At 42.5% G+C, this 13,261-nt stretch overlaps 1 protein-coding gene across 1 annotated transcript in view; it reads left to right on the top strand.

The window, feature by feature from the left end:
• Positions 1–13,261, top strand: part of PGM2 (phosphoglucomutase 2) — a 60,253-nt gene that overhangs the window by 34,430 nt on the left and 12,562 nt on the right. The window contains exons 7-11 of the mRNA XM_006876208.1: positions 4,295–4,484; positions 7,762–7,859; positions 9,397–9,577; positions 9,668–9,761; positions 12,147–12,276. Coding sequence (XP_006876270.1) covers positions 4,295–4,484; positions 7,762–7,859; positions 9,397–9,577; positions 9,668–9,761; positions 12,147–12,276 — 693 coding nt within the window. The remainder of the gene's footprint in view (positions 1–4,294; positions 4,485–7,761; positions 7,860–9,396; positions 9,578–9,667; positions 9,762–12,146; positions 12,277–13,261) is intronic.

Below are 13,261 nucleotides of genomic sequence, written 5' to 3' on the forward strand. Positions count from 1 at the left end.
CATGAAGATTTACAGTCTTGGAAACCCTCTACAGGGTCACTGAGAGTCTGAACTGACTCCATGGCACATAACCACCACCAACCTACACTGATAGAACTCCTGGTGTGGCGCTGTAGGATCGGCACTGGACTGCGAACCACATGGTCCATAGTTCAAACCCACTAGCTGCTCCTCAGAAATCCTATGCAGGGTTGCTATGAGTTAGAACCAACTCGACAGCACTTAACAACAACAACTACACTGAAACGTAAGACCCTGTTCCCAAATAGGGTGGTGGTTGTTAGATGCCATTGAGTTGGTACTGACTCATAGCGACCCCTATGCCCAGTAGAATGAAAAAACGACCTGATCCTGAGCCAACCTCACTACTGTTGCCACACTTGAGTCCATCGATGCTGCCACTTTGCCAGTCCATCTTGCTGGGGGTCTTCCTCTTTTTCTCTGACCCTCCACGTTACCAAACATGATATCCTTGTCCAGCAACTTGTCCCTCCTGACAATATGTCTGATGTATGCGAGACAAAGTTTGGCATGGCCTCCAAGGAGCACTGTGGCTGCACTTCTTCAAACACAGACTGTTAGTTCTTTGTACACCCACATTTATAGGGTTAAGATTCTAGCACATGGTTTCGGGGTGGAGGGGGTGGACAATTTATTCCGTCGCAGCACCTACTAAACCTGAGTCTCTCTAATGGCTGCTGCTCCCACTGATTGAGCCCAGTGCCACAGAGTTGGCAGATACACGCGACCAGTCAGAAGTAAATCAGAGCAGTGACAGTGTTGTCCTTGTCTAGCATGCTGCAGGTCTCACTACTCCTCAGTGAACCCTAGCAAGAAACCCTGATTTGAAAGAGACCCAATCTCCAGACTCTCTGATACTGTATTTGTTGGACCACCTTTGTCAACTGTAGAAGCCACAACCCATCTAAAGGCAGCGGCCATATTTAGCTCTAGCAGAGTGTTGCAGTGGGCAAATGAGGATCCTGAGTTGCTGGATCATTTGCTTTTGTTTTGGGTTTCCTCTTTTTCCCTCCAAGAAAAGCTGGGAACCACTAAACAAACATCTTGAGCCTTCCTCCCCACTCTTCGAATGTAACCTCACAAAGAAAGACCAAAAGTGTTCATTCTCTGCTACTTCAAGTAGCCCTGGAGTAAACATGCCTGCACACATTTCCTTGAATACTTGTGTGTATATATTCACAGGGTAATTCTTGGTGGAAACATTATATATGCATTTACAAATTTGATAGCAGTTAACAAATTGTCCTCAAAAAATGCTGTACCAGTTTATGCGCCCACCAACAAAATGTGAAATAGTATGTGTCCTAACATTTGTTCTTTTTTTTTTTCCCCTAGAACGTTCATTTTATATCTTATAATGCTTAAATCATTGAGTCCTTGGTGACTTTAAATTTTGTATGAGGCATAAAGTAGGAAACTAGTCAATTTTCCCCCCAGGAAGCCTTACAGTTGAACCAATACCTTAAACTGAATAATTTTATCTTTTCTTTTAATGTTTTATTGTGAATTATGTGATAGTTTACATGGGAGAACATTAGTTTTACATTCATCCTATCATTTCATTGCTATGGTTACAATCCCCTCCACGCATCATCAACCAATCAAAGGGTATACACTACAAGCCTGCCCCCCAGTCATCAGCACACAGCCCCTCTCCCTCTCTGTCTAAAGTCCCCAACAGCTCCATCTCTCCACGTCATCGTCTCTGCCTCCATCTCAGGCATCACTGCTTCTCTGGGTGGGGTCCTGCTCTCCACTCTTCTCCCTTGATGGTCCCAGGGACCTCCGCTCCTAGGCTGAAAAGTTAATCACTCCCCTCCTTGCTATAAAACGTCTACCTTTGCAATTCCAACCCTCACAAGCAGTCCTGATAACAGTTATTCGCTTTTGTATCACCCGAGATCCATCCGCATTTCATTTCATCAGCCCTGCCTAGACAGATGGTATACTACTCAGTGGAGATTCCACCTTCCTCCATGCACTTTGAATCTAGGTTCCCACTTGAAAGCTTGTAAGCCAGTCATTTCTTGCCTTTGTAGCCTCCCCCCGCCATTTTGGGTAGCCAATGTCCCAGTTGCCTATCCCTGTCTACTCTGTGTATGGAGGGGTTGTGGGAATGATCCTTGCTATAAGGATTTGTTCCCTCTTTGAGCTACTGCATCCATAGGTGTAGGTCAAGTTCATCAAATTGTTTCACATTACTCTTTTTTTCCTCTTTCTTCTTCTGGTTGAGCTCTGATCATCCAATCATTGAAGCCAGGTCAAGTGGGTATTGTATGCAAGTGTGGGTGTTCTTGTGCATATGCCCTCTCTTCTTATCAGCTGGATGCTTCACTCTCCACTCTAGTCCTCTGTGGCTATGTCACTGACTCTGGGCCCAAGAGTCCCCAGGTCTTGCCACACTGCTGGCCAACCAGGTCTTCACCCGGGTTCACAGAAGTCTATTAGCTTGCAACTTCATAGCTGTTTTCCCTCACTTCCCCTTATCAGTGTCGAGCGTGGTCACCAATCAGAGCGTGTATTCCCATTAAGTCTTAGTCTTGGAATAATTTTATCTTTTCTTGACTGACTGGAAATAGCACCTTTATCCATTTCTAGCTTTGAGTGTTTGTTATATGACAGAAAACTGTTGTATGCCCTTCACATGTACTAATTAATTTATTTTACTAGTTACATTTCCACTCAAGTGTCTAGTTTACAATAGTAGGCAAGGGAAACCACTATTCCTAAGACAGTCAAGCATCTTAACATTCTTTCCCTTCTTTTATCCATTCAGTCTTTGCCTCGATCCCAGTATCCCAGAGTCCTGATGTTCCGAGGTTGAACATACATCACTATTTACCTCTGACCCATGTAGCCCATGCAAACCTACCTGTTTCCTAACTACCCTATTCTTCCTCTTCCTCCCCCTTTTGTGTACCTTCCTATTCTTTGTAAACTGCCCTCTCCAACCCCTGAGCTATGATGTGACTATCCCCTAACCTGTGCTGTCCTCTTCCCTCCCTGTCACCCCTGGTAACCAACAAAGAATTTTCTTAAGCTTTTACAATAATGGTCATGTGCAGTCTTTGTCTTTTTGTGACTAATTTTACTTCAACGTAGACTCTTAGTGATCCATAAAACAGAGTAGTCCTGCTGCTCATAGTGTTTCCTAGGCTGTAAATTCTCACAGAAGCAGACTACCTCATCTTCCTCACACACAGCAGCTGTGGGTTCAAACCCGTGACCTTTCAGTTAGCAGCCCAATGCTTAACCTACAGCACAACCAGCGTTTCTTATTTTGTTGGCTTGGAAAGTTTTTAACTATAGGGTGACTGAGTCAATGTCAACCAGGAATACTAAGTCCCTAAAACATGACACTTTGCCAAGCAGGACTGGACAAAGCGGGACAAAGAAAAAGTTTGGGATTATATACATCCCTGTATGCATCTGACCCTAGCCATGGTACTTTCAGTTTTCTCATATGCATGTGAATGTTGGACAGTAAATAAGAAAGACCATAAAAGAACTGGTACTTAGGAGTTATGATGTTGGAGAAGAATATTAAAGGTACCATGGACTGCTAGACAAACAGACAGATCAGTGATGGAAGATGTACAGCCAGAAAGCTTCTTAAAAGCCAGGATGGTAAGACTTGGGACATATCAGGAGGGACCAGTCCCTGGAGAATAGTATCATGCTTGATCAAGTGGAGGGTCAGTGAAATAGAGGAATACCCCCAATGAGGAGGATTGATGCAGTGGCAGCAGAAATGGGCTCAGGCCTAATAGTGATGGTGAGGATGGCCCAGTACCGGACAGTGTTTCGTTCTGTTATACATAGGGTTATTAGGAGTCAGGACCGACTCGACGGCACCTAACGACAAGTAGAATATTAGATCACATTTTGTTAATAGAGCATTTTGAAAAATCTTACATGAATCTGATAAAAAGTCGCTGGAGCCCTGGAGCTGGCCCTGCCGGAAAGTCTTTTCCTAAAATCTCTCCGTAGATGTAAAAGCTTAAAATGTGAACATAATCACGGTTACTAGAAACAAAAAAACAGTTTAAAACCAATGTGTTGGAGGAATGTATGATGTATGTGCCTATTTGGGCAGGACTAGAGCTGTGTCATTTCATTGTGTTTAACAGAAAGATATTCTGCTGTCTTGGATATTCTTATTACATTCACTTCTGACGTTCTTAACAGTCTAATTCTTGCTATTTTGCAAGCCTTCTGATTTTCAGAGCCACCTTGTATGTTTCATCATTTTCCATGGTGTGTTTGATTCTAGGAGTGTGAACAGGAAGACCAAGATGAAGTTTGTGCACACCTCTGTGCACGGTGTGGGTCATGACTTTGTGCAGTCGGCCTTCAGAGCCTTTTCCTTTGTCCCCCCCGACGCTGTTCCTGAACAGAAAGACCCTGACCCTGAGTTCCCAACAGTGACATACCCAAACCCGGAAGAGGGTAAAGGCGTCTTGGTAACTTTTTTTTTTTCTTTACTGCAAAAAATCTATCTTTTATACTCAAAACTATTACCAGTAAAATGAGTTGTTGGATGTTTGTCATGTGCTGATGCAGTGGTTCTGTAAACACTGAACTGCCAACCACAGGTTTGGTGGTTCGAGCCCACCAGCGTCTCCACAGGAGACAGATGAGGCTTTCTGCTCTCACAAAGATTTGCAGCCTCAGAAACCCTATGCAGGGTCGCTGTTGGTTAGAACCAATTCGACGACACTCAGTAACAATAACAAACTATGCTGATGGAGGCTAAGCCTTGGGCTGCTAATCACAAAGTTGGTGGTTTAACTGCACCAGCTGCTGTCTGCACCTGTAATGATGTACAGTCTCCGAAACTAAGGAGCCCTGCTGCTCTGTCTTACAGGGGTGCTGTGAGTCCAAATGGATTTGACAACAGTGGGTTTGGTTGGAGTTTAGTGTACTAATGATAAAGTAATAATTCATCGTTAGAAATATTTATGTTTATTAGTAATGAATTTCATAAAAGAACTTTCGAATTAGACCCTAGTATAGGCCGTGCAGGAGTCCTGGTATGGTGATACAGGGTAAGTACTGGACCTCTAACTGTACCATCAGCAGGTCCTCGGAAACTATACAGGGTCCCTATGAGTCTACAACCCTTAACAACAAAAACAAAATGCCATGGTAAGGAGCCCTGGTGTTGCTGTAGGGTAAGAACTGAACTACCAATTGCAGGATCAGCCTTTTAAACCCACCAGCCACTCCACAGAGAAAAATAAGGCTGTCTTTTCCTGTAAAGATTTATAGAGTCAAAACATGACACGAGGTCACCTGAGTTGTAACCGACTGGATGGCAGTGGGTTTTTAGGGGAGGAACTTATGTGCTCTAGCAGCACATAGACTAGAGCACTCAGCTGTTAACCAGAAGGCTACCAGTTCAAGCCTACCAGCTGCTGCATGGGTAAACGTTGTGGTTGTTCACTTCCTAAAACATTTACAGCATTGAGACAATTCTCCTACGCCCTTCAGGGTTGCCGTGACTCAGAATCAACTTCACAGTAGTGGGTATGGGTTTTGGTTTGGTTATAAGGAGTTTGGTGGCACAGTGGGTAAAGTGCTTGGCTGCAAACAAGAAGGTTGGTTATTTGCATCCACCAGCCCCTCCGCAGGAGAATGATGAGGCAGTCTGCTTCTGTTAACACTGTAGAAGCTTGGGAACCCAAAGGGACAGTTCTTTGTCCTACAGGGTTACTGTCACTTGGTATCAACTCACTGACAATGGGTTTGGTTTTTTGGTTTTGGTATCAGGATAGTGCAAATGGTTAAGCACTGATGATTCAACAAAAGACTGGTGGTTTGAACCCACCGAAGAAGCATCAGAAGCTGGCCTGGTGGTCTCCTTCTGACAGCCTTGAAAACTCTTAAGGAACAGTTCCGCTCCGCACACACGGGCTCACCCGGAGTCGGAAGCCACTCAGCAACTGGTGTATTTTCTTAATCAGTTTATGAAAGCTGAAATCTAAATGTTGTTTGTGTTGAATGAATTTAGTTTTCATTTTATCTGCTGTGTTTCCTTAATGCCAAGAGGCGGCAGTAATAGATTTACTACCTAATAGAATTTTTTTCTTTTTAAAGTTTTTATTTTGAATTGAGTGAAGGTTTACAGAGCAGATCATCAGTTTTACGTTTAACAAACCATCCACTACTTCATTATATGATTGCAATCCCCTCCATGTACCAACAGTTAACAGTATTCACTTTATCTGTTTAATTCCTCCTTATGTCTCCTGCTACCTTCATCTTTCCTCACTCTCATTGTATATTGCCTGACCTGTCACCTATGTTAACGTGTGTCTACCCTCTAGCGCATGATTAAGTTTCCTTCCCCCTCCACCCCCTGTACTCATCATAGTTTCTTTTATCAAGAAAACCATTTTTTAACTTTTAATATTGGTCTCATACAATGTTTTTGTGTTTTTTTTTTTTTGTGGTTGACTAATTTCACTCAACATACTGTCCTCCAGGAGCCCTGGTATGGTGCTATGGGTTAATGCTCTGGACTGCAAAGTCGTTTGAACTGCAAGGTCTGGGGTTCAAACCCTATATGGCATTGCTATGGGTCGGAACCAACATGATGGCACTTAACCACAACAACGATGTCCTCCAGGTTCAACCATGTTGTGGGGTATTTCCCAGATTGATCATTATTCAGAATTTTATGATATTCCATTGTGTGTATATTACCAAAGTTTGTTTAACTTTGGGCATTTAGTCTGTCTCCATCCTTTTTGGTATGTCTCTTATAGACAGCATATGAAAGGATCCTGCTTTCTTATCTTGATCACACCTAATAGTTTATATCCCTTAATGATCTTTTCTCTGATATGAAGAAGTGTTGTTTAAATTATGGTTCCCAGAACCTTTTTAACCTTTGTGATATTCACAGATAGGTCTAGTTTGGTTTGATTGTGAGATTGGTCATATGATGAAAGCCTGGAAATACCAGTCCAACCACACACACACCTTCAGATAGAATGCATCCCACAGGCAGTTGTGAGTCCCACATTGAGTCTCCCATTAGAGAGATTCTTTGACCAAACAAGACCAGCTCCAGAAGTCAAATTCGGCCTTAGTTTGGGGAAAGTTTTTGTTTTGGTTTCCTAGGACTGCTACAACAAAATACCATGAAGTGGGGGCTTGATTCCTTCTGAGGCTTTCCGAGGTCATGTGAGCCACACCTCTTTTCTGGTTGCCGGCACCCCAAGTGTTGCTTGGCTTATAGGTGTGTCTTCACATGATCTTGCGTCCTCTGTCTGTCTGTGTTTCTTCTCATCTTTTATGAGGACACTACTCTTATTGGTGCTATGGGATAAACACTGGTGTGGTGCTATGGGATAAACACTGGACTGCAAACCACAAGGTCAGCAGTTCAGCCCACCACTGCTCCTTGGACGCCCTGTCCAGGGTCACTCTGAGTCAAAATTGACTCAACAGCATTTACCACCAAGAACAACATTCCTATTGGATTAGGAGCCACGTAACTCCAGTATGATTGGCTGATAACTGATGGAAACAGATTACATCTTCAGAGACCCTGTTTCTAAACAAAGCCCTATTCACGGGTACTGGACTTAGAACGTCAGCATATCTTGAAAGGGTACATACAGCAATCCATAACTGTCCTTTTGGTTCTTAAAAACTGGGAATGTTAAAAGACTACAATATGCTCAGTTGTTGATCTAAGTAATTTTTGTTGTTGTTTTCAAACTTTTTCAGACTCTGTCTTTTGGTTTGGCTGACAAAACCAAGGCCCGGGTTGTTTTGGCAAATGACCCAGATGCTGATAGACTTGCTGTGGCTGAAAAGCAAGACAGGTACAATTAACTGTGATAATCTACATGCTGAGAATTGCAGAACATCACGTCTTCCAAAAGTAAAGTGTTCTTGGCGAGGCTGGACCTGTTTGAAAAGATTTCCCATTTGTTTTGCAAATGATCGTTTCATTGAACCTCCCATGAAGCCCTCTAACAGAGCAGGGTATTCATCTGTGGGGGGGGGTCTCGTGACTGGTAAGCATAATGCAGAGTAAGTCAACCCAGTATTTCTATCCTTATTTTATAATTGCTTTTCTTTATTCAATGGATATGGCATCTGGTGGGACAATGGGTAAGCAAGCACTGAGCTGCTCACGTAAAGGTTGGCAGTTCAAACCCACTCACTGACTCCAAGGAGGAAGACCCTAGTAATCTGCTTCTGTAAACATTACAAGCAATAAAACCTGGGGCTGTTGCACTCTGCCACGTGGCATCACTGTGAGTCAGAATGAGTTCCATGGCACATGATAGCAACCAGCAGCAGAATGCCTCCGGACTGAATTAGGGAAGGTATTTTGTTTGGTGTTAGCTTTGCAGTTCAGTATTTGCCACGGGGTGTGTTGAGGAGCTAAACTGAGGAGTGTTGGATTTAGGTGAGCAGACCTGTGGGATACTAACACAGTTTTTAAGACATGTTTGATTTAGAGTGTGTACCAAGGCATAGTAAGTAAGTGAGGAACAAACTTGAAAAATAAGTAGTGTCCATACAGTTTCGTGTGTTAAACCAAGTGTTTCTGATGTCTTATCAGTGGTAAGGTACTACCTAAGATATAGGCCTTTAAATCATGAGCAGGTTCATTGCTGCATCAGTTTCTAAGAAAGCTAAGCTAATGGGATGTATAGTGAGATGGGGGACTGACTTCTAGCCATCTGGATTACAGAGAGGAACATAAATGCATGGCCTCTGGTGCACTAACTGCTCTGTCTTACAGAATGCTGGGTTATTACCCTGTCAGAATGAGCATGACTGACCAGACCAAACATTGAGGTGGCTGTTACTGTAACATGCTGTCAGGTCGGTTCCAACTCACAGTGACCCTATATAGAGTTTTCTGAGGCTATATATATATCTTTACAGGAACAGAAAACCTCATCTTTTCTCCTACAGAGCAGTGACTGTTGGGTTTGAACTGTTATCTTTGCAGTTAGCAGTCCAGTGCGTACCCTACAGTGCCACCAAAGCTCCTTAAACACTGAAGTACACACATTATTTTATAATCAGGAGATCTTGCCGGCATAGTCCAGTTATGCTTAAAACCAAAGCAGAGGACTAAAATAAAAGCATTCTGTGTGATCACTGACAACTGGTTTCACGTGATCCCCAGAGAGGATTTCTAGCAAGGCAGCCTGTCTGTTAACATGAATCTCAGATGTTTAGGAAGTAGGAGTTCCCTTTATGGCCATTTATTTGAAGATGGTGAATAGCAAGAGTGGCTTTGCAGATACTACTATGAGCCTATTTGCTTACTTGTGTCTCAGTGACTGCTAGTATCTTCCCTTAGATCATGGTAATACTGGTTGTTGTTTTTTCTTTCAGTGGTGAGTGGAGAGTGTTTTCAGGCAATGAGTTGGGGGCCCTCTTGGGCTGGTGGCTCTTTACCTCTTGGAGAGCAAAGAAGCAGGATCGTAATGCCCTCAAAGACACATACATGCTGTCGAGCACTGTCTCCTCCAAAATCTTACGGGCCATCGCCTTAAAGGAGGGATTTCATTTTGAGGTAAGCTGTTTGAAAACATCACTCCTTTGCCTCTCTTTGGCTTTGCAGAGGATCTAAGGCAATTCTTTCTCTTTTGAATGATCCCTTTAGGAAACCTTAACTGGCTTTAAGTGGATGGGCAACAGAGCCAAGCAACTAATAGACCAGGGGAAAAATGTTCTGTTCGCATTTGAAGAAGCTATCGGTAAGAGGTGGTAATGGGAATGATAGAATCAATATATAGAGAATGGATTGGAGTTTGGATGTGAGTTCAAAAGATACAGGGAAAGATGAGCACACAATTTATTTTTGTTTCTGTGATGTTCTGGTAGTTCTTCCTTGAGCTTGAGCTTCCCTACTCCCAAATTAGCATCTCAGATTTATTTTCAGCTGAAAGGAATATGTTACAAATAACCAGGCTATTAATGTAAGAAAGAAAAGGTTTTCCTGGGTAACAGGAACAATGGTGTCTGCGAGGCTGCTGCTGGTAGCCTAAGAATCCATATGTTGTTGTGAGCTGTGATGTTTCTTCGGCTGTGGGATTTCATATCCAGGCCTGCTATTGTCCCTGGCCCCCTGAGAGCACTACCAGAAGATCTGTGCTGAAGTATGCACTCTCGTGATGCTCTGGTCGAAATGATGGTCAACCAAAGGACAGCGCCAGGTCCCACCTGAATGACTGAAAAACCCTTGTCCTAAATGATTTGTCAATATACGTTAGTAGAAAGGAGAGTCCGCTAAAAAAATTTGGAATTGAGGTGTTTTTGCTGGGAATATTTAGCTATTAGTTGAGTAATAATGATTATATGCTGTATAAGTTATAAAACTGTGTTATTTGAAGAAGCTCTTGATAAGACCTAGTACTGTGAATGGCTCATCTTATATTCTCTGATGAATTTGAATGAAGTGTAATAGCTCAGCTTTAGAATTTTTGTTGACAGATTTGGCAGGTTTGTCTTTCAACGGGTTTATAAATTTAAATATCACTTTATTTGATATTTTTTATAGACTTTTATTTTTAAAGCACTTTTAGGCTTCCAAAAAAAATGGTAGAAAGTAGAAGAGTTGGGTATGCATTTTATTTCTTCTATGAACATCTAGCAGTTCCATAGGTTTTCATGTTGTTTAAATAGGATGATAATTACATTTGTTTATTAAATGTCTGGTTTTGTTAGGTGCCGTCAAGTCAGTTCCAACTCAGTGACCCTGCATAAGGTTTCCAAGGTTATACATTTTTATGGGAGCAAAAAGCCTCATCTTTCTCCCATGGAGTGACTGGTGGGTTTGAACTGCCAACCTTGTAAGATAAGCAGTCCTGTGCTGATTCTGCAGCGCCAACAGCACCCCATTAAATGTTGATTGCATATGGAGTACACAGCAATTCTGAATGAAATGGATGCTGCTGGCCTTGGCCTCCTGTTGTTAAATGTTGTTGAGTTGATTCTGAATCATCGCAACCATGTATAGATTTCTGAAGAGTAGCTGGTGGGTTTGAACCATGGATCTTAGGGTTAGCAGTCCAGTGCTTATTTGATAATGCCATACTTGGCCTACAGCTGCTTATATATGTCTATTAAGTAACCACACAGTTCTGTGTGGCTCCTTCCTTCTGCCGCAGCAGCCATTGAAGAAAAGTAGCCATGGCTGTGCATTATCCTATGGCTGTTGGCCTCAACAAGGGCCACAAAGTAACCAAGAACGTGAGCAAGCCAAGGCACAGCCACCACTGTAGGCGCCTCACCAAGCACACTGAATTCACGCCGGACATGATCCGGGAGGTGTGTGGTTTTGCATCATATGAGCGCTGGACCATGGAGCTGCTCAAGGTGTCCAAGGACAAGAGGATACTCAAGTTCATCAAGAAAAGGGTGGGGATACACATTCATGCCAAGAGATCATCACGAGGCTGCTCAGCAACGTCCTGGCCGCCATGAGGAAAGTGGCTGCCAAGAAGGACTGAGCAGGTCCCTGTCCACTGTGCCCTTCTCCCGCGCCCCCCCCCCCCAGTAAAAACCTTTACAGAAAAAAAAGTAACCACACAGAAGAATATAGGGGAGGTGTCAAGATGAATAATGGAAGCAGTGAAAACTGTTGGGATTCTGAGGAACATTGTTGGTGCAGTGGTTAAGTGCTCAACTGCTGACCCAAAGGTTGGCAGTTCAAACCCACCAGCCACTCCAAGTAAGAAAGATTGACAGTCTTGGAAACCCATGAGGCAGTTCTACACTGTCCTACAGGAATCACTAAGTTGGAATTGAATAGACAACAAGGGTTTATTTGGGTTCAGGGAAGGAAGAGATAAGTGTTGACTAGAACAACTAGAAATTATTTCCCGTGAGCTGGAGGGATTTGAGTGGGACTTACTGAATGAGCATGATTTGGCCTTGAGAAAAATTCTCATACAGGTTATTTAACAAATATTTCTTGAGGGCTTGCCATGTGTTAGTGTAGGACTATTTTCTTTAACATAGAGTGGTCAATGAGAATCATCCTTATTGTGATCGGTAGGCTGTGTGCTCACATGTGACTTTGTACAGTGATGTGAAGGAAACAGAGGATTTGAGCGTGCTGTGTTGTGTGTTTTCTACAGGGTATATGTGCTGCCCCTTTGTTCTGGACAAAGATGGAGTCAGTGCCGCTGTCATATGTGCCGAGTTAGCCAGCTTTCTAGCAACCAAGAATGTGTCTTTGTCTCAGCAGTTAAAGGCTATCTATGTTGAGTAAGTTTCTATGTAATCAAAGTACTATTGTTAAATTGTTGTGTATAAGATGCTAGCATTTAGTGGTTGTAAATATGACTTCTTATAAAAACTAAGTAAAAGATCACCTTTCCTTTGGATGCTTAACCATGTAACATTACCTACCATTCACAGTCACATGCATTAGGTGGCTAATTGAAGACTATGAGGGGACTTTACACATCACACAAAAAAATCCCATTATCTTTCAATTCCATTTTTCGATGAACTTTTTGAAGCCCCCTCATATCCTTTTAAGTGTCCCGTGTCAAAAGAAGAATTAAATGTATTTTAATTATAAAATAATTACTTTAAGATTCACAGCAAAATTCTAAGTTGAATAAAGCATGATGTGAATTCCCAACATATAAAACATTTAAATGAATCTTTTGGTAGCTTGTTAGCAGTTTGATTGTTTGTAGATGTACTATTCCTATGATAAATAATGAGGATTGTGTGTTTATGAGTGTAAAGCAGTATCTTAATTCCTGGTGAGGAGACTCCAGATAAAATATCTTGGCCAATTTGAATTGAAGGAACGTGGATCATTTTTAGGGGTGGAGATGATGAAGACAAGTCTCTTTGGAAACAAAATAATGCATTAATTGATAAATACGGCATTTTGTCCACATGACACTTTGTGTCGATTGTCACCTACTTAGCTTTTGCTTCTCTTTTAGATGTTGGAGATTCAGCACTTCCTACCTGTGTGTATGATGTAGTCAGCAGAAATTGTTTTACCCCAAGTCATGAGTACCTATTTGTTTACATTAGACTAGCCAAGTCCTTATTTGTATTCTTTACCACTGGTAATGTACACAGACTAGCTTACTGGACTGCTAGTTGGAAGGTGGGTGGTTTAAACCCACCAGCCATTCCTTCTTGTTGTTAAGTGCTGTCAAGTCGGTTCTGACTCATAGTGACCCTGGATAGGGTTTCTGAGGAACAGCTAGTGAGCGTGATCCAC

This window comes from Chrysochloris asiatica, unplaced genomic scaffold (genome assembly GCF_000296735.1).
Source record: "Chrysochloris asiatica unplaced genomic scaffold, ChrAsi1.0 scaffold00364, whole genome shotgun sequence".
Classification (NCBI taxonomy): domain Eukaryota; kingdom Metazoa; phylum Chordata; class Mammalia; order Afrosoricida; family Chrysochloridae; genus Chrysochloris; species Chrysochloris asiatica.